The sequence below is a fragment of the Musca domestica genome, unplaced genomic scaffold (assembly GCF_030504385.1).
Source record: "Musca domestica strain aabys unplaced genomic scaffold, Musca_domestica.polishedcontigs.V.1.1 14, whole genome shotgun sequence".
Taxonomy (NCBI): domain Eukaryota; kingdom Metazoa; phylum Arthropoda; class Insecta; order Diptera; family Muscidae; genus Musca; species Musca domestica.
In genome coordinates, this window is record NW_026712192.1 from 9698458 (window position 1) to 9713628 (window position 15171).

Sequence of the window (15171 nt, forward strand, 5' to 3'; positions counted from 1 at the left end):
AAAATTTTTATTAATCCAAGGTCTGGTGTGAAGATGGAATATATCGGTCCACTCCTTCTGGTAATTTCCCCACAAAGGGTCAACGTTTTGAATATCAATGAAGACCATAAAACGTGAAATTAATATCCGATTCCATTTAGCCTTGATTCATCTCAATATTTCCATCAACACAAGATCTGTTATAAAGGTGGTACAGATCGGACCAATCCTTCTGGTACCTCCCACACAAAGGGTTAAAATTTTGAATAACCAAAACCATCGTAAAATCTAAAATAAGCATCGGTTTTTCTTAAAATTACATACATCACAATATTTTTATTAGCTCAGGATCTGATGTGAAGATAGGGTATATCGGGTCAAAATTTTATTATCCTTGGAGCTCATAAAACGCGAAAATAATTCCATTCAGATTTGATACATCTCCATATTTCAATCAACACATGATCCGTTATAAAGATGGTAGAGATCGCACCATTTCTTCTGTAACCTCTTCCACATAAGCTTCATGATTTAAAAAAACGCTCAAAGAAAGCGAACTAAGCATCCAAATCCATCTGTTCATCTCCTCAAATTTCCCACACACAAACATTTTTGCTGGCACAAGATCTGTTGTGAAGATGATATACATCTGCCAACCCCTTCTGGTACCTCACCCACAAAGGGTCACCATTTTCCAATACTTATATCTGTCATAACATGCGAAACAAGTCGGCGATTCTTTACAACTTTCTATATCTAAGTATTTCACTTAACCTGAAATCTGATATGAATTTATGATTTCGCATGAAATTGGATATAAATGTTTGATTTCCTTCAAATTTTGCACATACCAATATTTTTATTTGTATTAGATGAAGTATGAGAATGGGTCCGCTATATCCATTACCTTACGCATATTTCTACATTTTCCAAAAATGTTCACATGTCTCATAAAAAGTATTGGAAGTAGTCGATATAGTCCAAATCTGGCACGTTCTAATATTTATATTAATCTAAGGAGAGCAACGAATTGGTCAATATTGGCCAACTACTTCCAGACCTCCTCCATTTAGAGTCAACCGTTTAAATAATCATAAGTTAAGGCTGTGGTATACATCTGTCGGCAAAACCGACTGATACTTTTTTAATTGTTTCTATAAATTTAAAAAAAATCCTCCTTTTATTGCAGGTTCTAGAACACAACTTATGACAAATGTCCTCCGTTATATGCTGGAGGACATTAAGAGGTATCAATTGTTACATACATAAAACTATTCCCCCTTGTGTGTCGAAACATTGTAGCTTCGTTGTTCGGCATACCAACACGTAATAAAACTAAAAATCACAGAAACAAATAAAATATTTAAAAGACTATAATATTTAATAGAAAATAACTAATGTTTAAACAAAACTTGATCCACAAACATATCTATGGGCCAAGAGAACTATAGGCAGACAGCCAACACTAATAAGTTAGTGTACCATATGGAGGAGAGCAGCATACACAAAAAGGATTGAACCAAACAAACGAAACGTAAAGGAACATTAAACAAACAACGACAACGGGATCTGTTGGATCTGTTTTGTTTGAGGAAGCATTGTGTCTCTCTACTTGTATACCTTTTTTGTTGTTGCTTATTTGGAAACATAAAACTGGTTTCACCTATGCTGGCTCGTTGCGGTGGCGGCGATCCGGGAAATATAATCATTGGATGGCGATTCTTTGTCGGACTTGGCTGTTCCACCGTCAATGTTGGTATTATGAGATCGCGTGGTCGTGCCTGTTTCTCCTCGGGTGTTGGTGGTTCCACGTCGATGGTAATGGCGGGCACTGGTATCTGTTGGATGACGGGTGCAGCTGTTACCGCTACAGCTGGTGTTATACTTAGCATGGGTAGCTTGTGATAGAGGCCCAAACCACCAGCACCACCACCTCCACTTGTGGTGTTCGATGTTGGCTTGTTGAGTTCAGCCATTGACGTTGTTGTGGTATCCGTGGGTGCTGTTTCCACATCTGAATCGATGAGTCGTGATGATTTCTCCTTTTGCAGGCCAATTATAAGTTTTTCCTTTAAAAACAGAAAACAGAAAGAGAAAGCAAACCATAGATATATTAATAATAAAAAAACATATAATTATCACAAATTGCATTAATGGTTTTTTTAGCTATCTATCGAACATGTTTGTGTCGGTACTATCTAAGTGACTAATATTTATATGTAAATTTATATATTTATTGTATATTAGTGAGTATTTCAAGAAATTTGGTGTAAAGCTAAAAATCTAGTATTTTTTTTTAACTCTAGCCGGTTGAGGGGGGCGGGATAAAAACTATAGCAAAAATTATGACATTTCTTAGGCAAAACAAAAAACGAATATCAAAAACAATGCATCATTGCCTTTCAACTGAACCATTTTCTTGTTTCGTGTTTATTGCCAAATTCTATGACAATACCGCCATCAGAATCAACCTAAGAAAATATTTAAATAAATAAAATTGACACATTAACATTTTAATAGATGCAAAAAGATATGTGTTTGTTGTTGATGTTGTCTTGGACAATCTAATGAGAGAAAGCAATGATTTTCAAAACAATTCTAGCCATAATGTTATGCAGAAGTTTAAAACAATCGCTCTTCTTAAACAAATTGTAATTTTTTTTTAAGAAATTTGTTTAAAAAAAAATATTAAATTTGGGTAATACTGAAAATATGAGCATCATATTCATATTTAATTAATATGAATTTTTATATACTAAGTATTAGTTATCTTCGCCTAAAGAACCAGAATGCGTAAAATATAACTTATAATAAAGCGGGTCTTTAAATCTATCCTATTTACCGTTAAAACTGAAAATCACAGCATTGAAATTCAATTTAATCTACATTCGTAATTTTAACAAGTTAAAAAACACTAAGTTCGGCCGAGCCGAACTTTGAATACCCTCCACCATTTGGAATGAATTTGGAAATTTTCAAAAAATAAAATCCTTAAAAAATTCTGTTTAAATTTTAAAAATACCAAATATAGCCGTTTTATTGGGGTCTATACGACGTGGACCTACAAAGGCATTGTTTGTCATAAGCCATAACCATATTCAAATTCGATAACTTGAAATATACGGTGAATAATGTAAATAAAATCATCAAAATATTGTATATAGGAAGGTACCGTTACATCGGAGCTGTGTGAATACCTGGACCAGCCAGACAATTTTCTATCAGAGGCTGTAGCATCCATTACGAAGTTTAAATACGACATCTCAAACAATATCGATGGGTATTGTACCTAAACTAGTCAAAATGCCGAATAGGAGGTACAGTTATATGGGGGTTATACGAAGACGTGGACATGCACAGACAATTTTCTGCCTTAGGCTGTAGTATCCATTACGAACTTCAAATACCAAATTTGAAACAATTCCGGTGAATAATAACGCTAAAATCATCAAAATACCGAATATTGGGAGGTACCGTTATATGGGGGCTATACGAAGACGTGGATCTGCACAGACAATTTTCCGTCTTAGGCTGTAGTATCCATTTCGAACTTCAAATACCTAATTTGAAATACTTCCGGTAAATAATGTCGCTAAAATCATCAAAATACCGAATATCGGGAGGCACCGTTATATGGGTACTATAACAAAACGTGGACTTACATGACCCTTTTTCAATACCAAAAGTCCTGCAGATACAATACGCATTTGAGTAAATTTTTATCAACCTACTTCATTTCGTTCGGAAGCTAGAGTGATTTCCACAGACGGTCATACTATGGTGGAGGGTATAATAAAACTTATTTTTAAACTTATACTCTTTACCGTTGAAAACTGAAATGAAATCACAGTGTTGAACATGTAAAAAAAAAACACCTAAGCTCGACCGGGCCGAACTTTTAATACCCTTCACCATTTGGGAGAAACTGGAAAAACTTTAAAACCATTTCGTCCAAAAATACCTACATATGGGGGGCTATACGAAGACAAGGATCTGCATAATTTTTATATCCTCTACCATAGTATGGAGGGTATATTAAGTTTGTCATTCCTTTTGTAACACCTCAAAATATACTTTTGAGACCCCACAAAGTATATATATTATTGATCAGCATAAAATTCTATGTCGTTTTAGCGATGTCAGTCCGTCTATGGAAACCACTCCAGCTTTCGAACGAATTAAAGTAGATTGATAAAATTTTACTCAAATGTATGTTATATCTGCAGGACTATTGGTATTGCAAATGGGTCATGTAGGTCCACGTTTTGGTATAGTCTCCACATAACGGTACCTCCCGATATTCAGTATTTTGATGAAAAAGGAATATTTGGAACGTTTTTGTATGTTTGATACGAAATTCGCAAACTTTTCGAATGTTTGATCTGAAATTCGAAAAAAAAAATCTGAATCTGTTTTATAGTTTTATCCGAAAGTTATTCGAAAATGGGAGAAATATTGAATGTTTGATCCGAAATTCTGGAAATTCGCGGATTTTTGATCCGAAATTCGGAAAATTTTCGGATAATTGATTCGAATTTCGAAAAGAAAGATGAGTATTTTCGATATTTTTATCTGAAAAAAGTAAAAATTAGCGAAATTCAGCTGGGCCGAACTTTTATTCCTTCCACCATTCGCAAGGAACTTGAAAAATAAAAAAAGATCCGTCGAAAAATACCGCTCAAATGAAAACCTTTATATGGGGGCTACATGAAGACGTGGTAACGATTCCGAACCTCAAATACGAAATTTGACGCAATTCTGGTGAATTATGTCGCCAATATCATCAAAATACCGAATAAAGAGAGGTTGTATGGGTGCTATACAAAGACGTGGACCTAAATAGACAATTTTCCGTCGTAGGTTGTAGTAATCGGTACGACCTTCAAATACGAAATTTGAAGCAATTCCGCTTAATAATTTCTCAAAAATCCTAGATATACCGAATATCTCGGGGTATGGGTCCTCTACTAAAATTAAGAGCTATGTAGACAATTCACTTCCAGGGAGTAAAGTACTCAGAGGCAAAACATTGTGTGGATTTTAAGACTATTTCAAATAAAAAATGTGGCTAAAATCATCAAAATATCGAATATCGGGAGGCACAGTTATATTGGGAAATACAATATCGTATAGATAAATCTATCAAGGGGTTAGGAACTCCTTGTGTGGATTTTAAGCCAATTCCATTGAAAAATGTGGCTAAAATCATCAAAATACCCAATATAGCAGGGGACCTATATAGACAATTCTCTTTCAGGGGGTAAAGTAATCACAGTGACCTCCACTAAAAATGTGACCAAAATTATCAAAACACCAAATGTCTGGAGGTACAGTTATATGGGGGATATACGATATCGTGGACCTATATAGAAAATTCTCTTTTAGGGGTTAGGTACTCAGAAGAAACTCCTTGAGTGGATTTTAAGCCAATTTCATTGAAAAATGTGGCTAAAATCATTAAAATACCCAAAATCGCGGGACACCATTGTATGGGGGCTATACGATATCGTGAACCTATATAGAGAATTCTCTCTGGGGGAAAGTACTCACAGAGATCTCCTCGTAAAGAATTTCAGACCATTCCATAAAAAATTGACTAAAATCGTCAAAATACCGAATATCGGGAGGTGCTGTAATATGGGGGATATACGATATCGTGGACATATATACACAATTATTTTTCAGGGGGTAAAGCAGTCACGAGGAACTCCTTGTGTAGAATTTCAGACAATTCCATTGAAAAGTGTGGTTAAAATCATCAAAACACTGAATATCGGGGGTGTTGTTATATGGGGGCTATATGACCTGCCTGCTGACAAAAGACTGTTCGGAGCAAAATGTTGGCTTCCTATCTTTATTCGTTTTGACTCTCCCTCCATACTATGGTGCAGTGCATAAAAACCTTTGGTACATCTATCCTACACCCCTTAAGCAACCTCAATCCCAAATTTTAGCTCTATCCGTTTGAACAAGACAATGGATTAATTGTTAAATACCTTTTATTACTTATAGTTCGAATTTACGAAGACCCTGCCCAAACTTACTCTAACACACATTGGTTTAATAAAATTTGTCCCATGCTTCAATGTCGAAAACAAACAACCTTAAATTGAGTCAATTTTTCCAGTAATGAAAGTAATTGGAAAATATTACAAACTAAAAAAAAAAACATCAATACTATATTTCGATATTTCTTTAAAATCCGACTCTACGAACAGGAACATTCAATGTATAACTCTATTGGGGGGGTCTCTAAATTTCCTCCCTTTTCGAAATCCTACTTACCGACAAATGTGTATCACTGGTATCGCTCTTATCGTCATCGTCACTAAAGTCACCACCCGACAGCGGATCTTCTTGGAATATCGGGCTGTTGGAACGATGGCCACGCTGCATTATCGGCGTCAGGGCTGGCGATGGTATTGGCGTGGGCATTTCCCGTATTGGCGAGAGGCACTTATTGTTAATGCCACTGCTTGGAATCTCAAGCAATATTGTCGGTGGGTGGAGGAGATTATTCGATGACGATGAGGTCGATGATGACGGCGATGTGCTCTTGTGCGCATTGAGAACATCTAGAACAGGCACTTCGATAGTTGTCTGGCGATAGAAAACAGGCGAATCGGGAGGACCACTTGAAAAGCTGACGGGTGTGTGCATGGACGATGTCGACGATTCATCATCGCCGGGTGCATCATCCTGGGGACTGGAAACGGTTGGTGTCGTGGAAGGTGAAACGAATACCGAGGCCGATGTTGATGGCATTGTGGCCGTTGTTACATTCGAGGTATTTGCGGCAGCAAAGTTTCTAAACATGGCCAAGATGGAATCGGCACTGGACACCTTGGGTCGGGCCGGAGAGCCAATGCGACAACGTGGTGGCGGCAAACCCATTGTTAGGCCACTTAGCTGATTGTTGTTGGTGCTGCCCATTTCACTGCCGCTGGTTTGTATGGAACGCAAACCGAAATCGGTTAATGCCAGATCGGAACTTGAAAAGGAATCACTGCCATGATTGGAAGTGGTGCTGTGCGGTGAGCGTATGTCATTGGTGCAGGGTGATGGTGGCATGGAACTAGCTCGCAATTGTATATCTGTTGGCAGGCTAAGGGCACTAGAGTTACGAGTTGCCTGTTGGGAGTTGGAGGGGTAATTTAGAAAAGAAAAATACATTTAAAGGGTTTTCACATGAAAATCTCTTGTTCAAAGGAAAACACAAAGAAAATTGATTTTCCTTAAAAAAAACTAAAAACAAAATAAAAAACATATTTTAGCCATTACTCTAAAGACAATAAATCACACAGCGTGTTTATGATTCTCAGACAAACAGGTTATGCTCAAAATGTGAGAAAGGTGTGTCAACAAATGCGATTTTGAGTTTTTTTTTTTTAATTCTCTAAGTGTTCAATGGAAAGTAGTTGGTTTTCATTTGGAAAAGTGTTTTTCTTTCGTATGTACGTGTGTCATTTGCAACTACATGATTGATGGCTACAAAGAAGAAATTTCATTGCCATGGTGCTCTTCAAATGATGATCGCAAATTAGTTTTGCAAATTAGAATTCTGTACAAATAGTTTGTGCTCTCGTTTTTTGGGTGAATTTTTTTAATTTAGTTTTGACATAGATTTCAATACTTTTCTTTTTGGAGAGTTTCTTTTGTTTTCTTTTTTTGAGTTTCATTGTGTTTTCAGACAAATGCCTCCTTTTCTTCTTCGTTGCTGGGATGAGTTCGTATGTAGAGACTCTTTGATTTTGCCTGAGAATCATAACCCTTTTAAATGATGTAATAAAAAAAAAACAAACAAACAAATTTTTGAAAATATAAAATTATGATGAATGAAATTCGTTAAATGTACTGAAAATAATCTAGGATTGTAAAATATTTCATATGAAAGTAATCTACACCGTATACTAAGGTCTACAATTTAACAAGGAATCATCCTAGAAATGCTAGGAAAGTTCATCGCTTTTCTTCCTTGGTCAGATTCATCGACCCGCTGAGCCTTGCAATAACTTAAACCAGGAGGAATATAACTGCTGAACCAAAGCTACAGGTTGAGATAAAAAAATGCCACAAAGTCAAACGCCATAACTTTTACATTTTTTCTAAATTTTGTTGAATGAAAGCAAAAAAATGTTGGGAATAGCATCAAATTTTAGAATAAGTTTAGGTTTGTTCGAATTGGTCACCTTTGGCAAGAATTGTGGCCTTGAAACTGCAATTGAAATCGGCACACGCTGCTCGAATGTTTGGCCCATTCCCGGCGAAGAGCTTGCTTGAGTTAATCGACACATTGGTATTTTTCAGTGCCAACCTTGCTTTCCAAAATACTCCGGACACAATAGTCCAACGGATTGGTATCCGGAGATAACTGGCAAATTCTCGCTTTCGGGAAAATTCTCGCCAAAATACTATTGTACACTTGTAAACAATATAATGAGCTGTCACTGGAAGAATTTAAACAGCTGTCGGACTAGAAATGATATCAGTCTGATATTGGCTGCAGCTTTTTCATCTCACCCTGTATATTGACATTTTTTAAAAGCATTTCTATATAATAATATCTCAAAATGCCAAAACTTGAGCAAAACTAAATAGAAAATATGACCACAACAAAAACCAGTAAAGAAAGTCTTAATGTCGGGCGGGGCCGACTTTATGATACCCTACACCACTTTGCTAATTTAGTAGAGCTCCACATAACAATTAAAAGTTTTTATGGGAGAATTCAATCACACACGCTATGAGTATAATTACAATTTAAAGTTCAAGAACTATATCTTGATAAAATTTGACAAAGATATTTCTGAGCTGTATTTCACATATTTCCCTGAATATCGTTGTTACGGAGTGCATATTACGACTGTGGGTAACAAATATAACAAATCGGAAGAATAATATATATGGGAGCTATAGTTATATCTGAACCGATCTTCAACAAATTCGACACACATGCTTCTAGACTCAAATCGGTCGCAAGTGCCAAATTTCATCCAATTTGGGCAAATATTAGACGTTTGGTGCACAATCAAAAGTAATCGGACGAAGTTATATATTGGAGCTATATCAAAATCTGAACCGATCTCGATAAAATTTAGCAAATATATTTCTGAGCTGTATTTGATATATTTCCCCAAATATTGTTGTTGCAGAGTGCATATTACGGCTGCGGAGGACAAAAATAACAAATCGGATGAACAATATATATGGGAGCTATAGCTATATCTGAACCGATTTCGATCAAAATTGGCATATTTATTTTCAGGTCCAATTTGATCGTTAGTGCAAAATTCCATACTATTCGGAGTGATATTACACGTTTGGTGCAAAAAAAAAAGGCAAATCGGACAAAGATATATATGGGAGCTATATCTAAATTTTTACCGATTATCTCAAATTTCAATAGGGTTCGTCCTTGGGCCAAACAAATGTTGTTTGGAAAATTTCATCTCAATCGGATAATAAATGCGACCTGCATTTTGTTCACAAGAATACATGGACAGACGAACTGACATGCATAAATCAACTCAGAAAGTGATTCTATGGAGATCCTCAAAAGTAACTATGGGTCTATCTCGCTTCCTTCTCCATGTTACAAACAAATGCACGAAGACATAATACCCTGACCACCTTGTGGTGTAGGGTATAAAAATTCAGAATGTAACCATTATATTAGGGTCTATTCGACGGCGTGAATATATGAATGTACTATTATAAGGGGCTATACCAAAACGTGGACCTGAACAGACAATTTTTGTACGAATTTCTATAACCAAATTTGAAACAAATCCGGTGAATAATGTATCTAAAATCATCAAAATACCGAATATAGGGAGGTGCCATGGGGGTTATAAAACGTGGACCTGCACAGACAATTTTCTGTCTTAGGCTGTAGTATCCATTACAAAATTCAAATACCAAATTTGAAACAATTCCGGTGAATAATGTCGCTAAAATCATCAAAATACCGAATATCGGGGGGTCTATACGAAGACGTGGACCTGCGCAGACCGTTTTCTGTCTTAGGCTGTAGTATCCATTACGAACTTCAAATACCAAATTTGAAACAATTCAGGTGAATAATGTCGCTGAAATCATCAAAATACCGAATATCGGGAGGTACCGTTATATGGGGGCTATACGAAGATGTGGACCTACATGGTCCATTTTCAATATCAATAGTTCCGCAGATATAATATACATTTGAGTAAAATTTCATTAACCTACTTCATTTCGTTCGGAAGCTAGAGTTATTTCCACAGACGGATATGCTGATTAAGAATATATATATTTTTTTTGGGGTCTAAAATGTATATTTCGAGGTATTACAAACGGAATGACAAACTTAATATACCCTCCATACTATGGTAGAGGCTATAAAAACAAATAAAAATCAGTAAGTCCGAACTTTCAATCCCATCCAATATTTGGAACGAATTTGGAAATTTTCAAAAAAAAAAAAATAAATAAATAAATAAATAAAATAAGTTAAAAATTTTATTAAAATCTTAAAAATACCGAATATGGCCGCATATTGAGAGATACCGGTATATAGGCTGTAGTTCCTATTACGAAGTTATATGAAATTTGAAACAATTCCGGAAGAAGTGTCGCTAAAATCGTCAACACCTCGAATATCGTGGGTACCGGGGGGTATGGGGGACTCAGCACACGCCGCCCAAGAATGGTTACAAAATAAGGTTTCTCACTTCATTCCCAGCGCATAATGGCCACCAAAATCTCTGGATACCAATCCGTTGGACTATTGTGTCTGGTGTATTTTGAAAAGCAAGGTTGGCACTAAGAAATACCAGTGTCGATCACCTCAAGCAAGCGCTTCGCCGGGAATGAGCCAAAATGACGCAGAGGAAGGTTCGGACAGCGTGTGACAGTTGCATTGGCCGTTTGAAGGCATAATTCGTGCCATAGGTGATCAATTCGAACAAATCTAAACTTGTTCTAAAATTGTCTGCTATTTCCGATATTTTTTGCTTTCATTCGATAAAATTTAAAAAATGTAAAAATTATGGCGTTTGACTTTGTTGCAGTTTTTTTTAACACACCCTGAATGTGGGAGCTAGTTCTAAATGTAAACTGATTCTAATAAAAAATATTGTTTGGAAAATTTCATCTAATCGGATGACCTGCCTTATGTTTACAAAATAAATGTACAGATGGACGGACGGACTGACATGCATAAATCGACTCAGAAGGTAATTCCATGACGATCCTCAAAAGTAGCTATGGGTCTATCTCGCTTCCTTCTCCATGTTACAAACAAATGCACAAAGACATAATACCCTTACCACTATGTGGTGCAGGGTATAAAAAAATAATTTCAGTCAGGTGAAGTAAATATATCTAAGCTATAACTGTACGTCAAATATTACGTATTTGCACAGTGAACTGGAATTCGGTCGATACTATATTCAAATCTGATCCCGATCTCTCTTGTATCAAACATGAGTTTTATGGTGTGCATACGACGGCTTTGAAGGACTTCAATATCATATAATATTTAAACATAGACCTATAGGACCCAATAGGGTTCAAACAAACAGGCGGACTCAGAGTATGATACTATGGAGACACCAAAAATAATAGTACCTCTCTCATGTCTGGTTGCAAGCTTCAGCCAAATGCACAAGACATAAACAAATGCAGCGACCAGTGCGGAATAGCGCTAAAAAACGGAGTTAAATTCCGCCGTTTCGAACTTTTATTTACACTTGACCTTCAGTCATCCCCGAAACTCTAAAATTTGGCGATTCCGCTATATTAATATTGATTTTTTCTTAAAGCATTTAATCTTCCATAACTATTAAATTACCACTGATTTTATTTGTTCTTTGGTTATGGAATCTTCAGTGCATTTTCTTGCGAGATGTAAAACTACCCTCTGAGAAGCCAGAAAGCCAACTGCAGCTTGTTTAATTTAAATTGGAATACCGGAAGTCAGTAGGTACCGTAATATGAATGCTTTGCCCATCTACTACAGACAACTGAAGAGACTAAATTATTACTAACTGGTTGGAGTTTGGTGTAGAAACACATCGAAAATCGGTAGCTATTCCTGAACTGAACACCCTAGAAATAATAGCAATGCCTGTTCAAAAATTCGGGACTAGATCTTCAATAGTGTAAGATTTACTGAGATCATGAATATATATATTTTATGGGATCTTCGGAGTTGCAAACGGCATAACAAATTTAATATACCCTCAATTTTATCGTGAAGGGGAATTTTAAAAACTTTCCATTCCTAAGTTTCGAAGCCTATGTAGTTATTTTCGCTATGGTGTAGATTACTTGATTAAATAAATAAAAAATCTATTTAATATAGTTGTTTATATAAATTAGCTTCTAAAAAAATTAAATACGATTACTTCTTTCTGTAATACAAAAACAAATACCTCTGATCCCGAACTCATTTCAGCTGAAACCTTATTCAGCAGCCTGGCAAATGTTACTTTCTTCTCCAGTTTGGGATCATTGATGGCACGCTCGACAGTGGCCGACGTTAAGGAACCGGTGTTCTCGGAAAATGTTGTCTCCTTTTGATCACTCTCTGAGTCGATGGTGCCGCCGGCGCTGCCGGCATGTAAACGATTCTCCGACAATGAAATCAATTCACCCAAACTTACTTTGGGCTTTGACGATTGGGCAGCCGGTGAGACAAGCTGTTGGAGGATTTGTTTCTTTTCGGCAGCATTTTTCTTAACAGGTGTAGAATTGTTGCGCTTCTTGCGAGGTGATGGTGAACCTGTGAGCGATTAAGTGAGAAAAACACACAGAGAGGGGGAGAGGGAAAAAGACAGAGAGACGGAGAAAGAGAAAGAGAGAGAAAATAGCATATAAAAAATTAACAAAATTTTGGGAAAATTGTTTGTATTCAAAATTTATGTTTTTTGTTGTAGAATTACTATTTATGTTGATTTGAACTTAAACTTTTAAACATCGAAGTAAAATGAAACTGAAATCTAGAAACAAATGAGAGTTGATTGTAGAAGTTTTAGTTTTTAAGGAAGAATATTGGAATTTTGCTTGGCACTACATTTGATTTGGGAAAGTCATCTACGAAAGAAAGAAAAAACTAGTTTGCTAAAGCTAAAAAATATGAAAAAAATAAAACTATTTATATTTGGGAAAAAAGGCAAAGGAAATGATGGCCATGCAAAAATAAGATTTACTACAAAAAATATTTTTTTATTTTTTTTCTCTGGAATAAATGCTTTAAATATATTCTGAAATTAAAAAAAATAAGCTTCGTATTGGGGTAGAATTAATTTTTTATGAGAACTATTTTTCAAAAAGCACAAACACAACCCAGCAACAATTTGGAAGCCCCATGAGGCGGAAACCCCCTTGTAAAAATAATAGGTTAGTAGGTTGATTTGTAAGTAGTTTAGACTATCAAAAATTGCTAAGGAAACCCATTATCAAGAGAGAAAGAGAGAGAAAGAGAGAGAGAGTCAAAGCGAAGAATGAGCCCTATTTTTAGTCCAGTTGTTATTATTACAAGTTAAATGGAATAAGTCGGTATTGTCGACAGCTGCATACCCTCAGTCAATATTCGGTTATTTAAATATATTTTGACTTGAGTTACGATTATTCAAACTTTTGACCCTTCAAAGGATAGGTTCCGACGGAGTGTGCCAATAATTTCCATTTCGTATCTGACATAAGTCTGATAAAACTATTAAAACGTATCACATTTGGGCTTTTGATAATACTTCGAAAAGTTCGCGTTTTTTGAGTGTATTGTGGGGGAGGTGCCAGAAGGAGAAGTCCGATATTGTTCATCTTCACAACACGGCTTGTGTTGATAAAAGTATTGCGATGTGCCGAGTTTCAAAGTAATCGGATGCTCATTTCTCGTTTTATGTGTTTAATGTCTGTTCCAAATTTTGACTCTTTTTGGGGTGGGAGGTACTAGAAGAAGCGGCTTGTTCAATCCGTTCTTCTTACCAGACCTTGTGTTAGTGGAAATATTGAAATGTGCGAGATTTGAAGATAATCGGACTCTTAGTTCAAATTTTATAAACGTTATAATTAGTAAAAATGTTGACCCTTTATGCGGTAGGTACCAGAGGGGGTGGTCCGATATCTACGATCTCCAAACCAGATCTTTAGTAAACAAAAATATTTGAAAAGAAACGGATGCTCATTTCGCGTTTTGCGAGTTTCATGGGTATTCAAAACTTTGACCCGTTGTTGGGGAGGTACCAGAAGGAGTATACCAATATAATTCAGCTTACCACCATATGTTTTGTTCACAAAAATATTTTGATGTGTGAAATTTGTAGACAATCGGACTCTTACTTGACCCTTTGTGGGGGATGTACCAGAGGGAGTGGTCCGATATCTACCATCTTCACACCAGATCTTTTGTTAACAAAAATATTTGGATGTGTGAAATTTAAAAATAATCGGATGCTCATTTCGCGTTTTAAGAGCTTCATGGATATTCAAAAATTTTGACCCCTTGTGGGGGAGGTACTAGAAGGAGTATACCGATATAATTCACCTTCACATCAGATATTTTGTTTACGAAAATATTGGGAAGTAAGAAATTTGAAGACAATCCGACTCTTATTTCATATTTTATTCGAGCTATAATTATACGAAATTTTGAGCCTTGGTAGGGTGATACCTTCCTGGGAGTGGTCTGATCTTCACACCAGATCTCTTGTTAACAAAAATATAGGGATGTGTTAAATTTGTAGTCAGACTCTTATTGCTACATTTTATTCGAGTTATAATTATTCGAAGTTTTAACCCTTTGTGGGGAAGGCACCAGAGGCAGTGGTCTGATATCTACCATCTTCAGACCAGATTTCTTTTGTTAACAAAAATATTGAGAAGTGTGGAATTTGAAAACAATCGGCTGCTCAGTACCAGAAGGAGTACACCGATATATTCCATCATCCCAACAGATTTTCTGATAACAAAAATATTGGAATGTATGAAATTTGAAGACAATCCTACTATTATTTCACATTTTATTAGAGTTATAATTATTTGAAATGTTGACCCTTTGTGGGAAGGTACCAGAGGGAGTAGTCTGATATCTACCATCATCACACCAGATCTTTTGATAACAAAAATATTGGGATGTGTCAAATTTGAAGACAATCAGACTATTATTTCACATTTTATTCGAGCTTTAATTATTCGAAATTTTGGCCCTTT

The 15171-nt window shown here is 35.9% G+C and overlaps 1 protein-coding gene across 1 annotated transcript in view; it reads right to left on the reverse strand.

Moving 5' to 3' along the window:
- LOC101890888 (uncharacterized) overlaps positions 1–15171 on the reverse strand; it is a 518720-nt gene that overhangs the window by 23294 nt on the left and 480255 nt on the right. The window contains exons 26-28 of the mRNA XM_059119171.1: positions 12393–12742; positions 6265–7110; positions 1600–2048 (exon numbers count right to left, since the gene is read on the reverse strand). Of these exons, the coding sequence (XP_058975154.1) occupies positions 1600–2048; positions 6265–7110; positions 12393–12742 (1645 nt within the window). The remainder of the gene's footprint in view (positions 1–1599; positions 2049–6264; positions 7111–12392; positions 12743–15171) is intronic.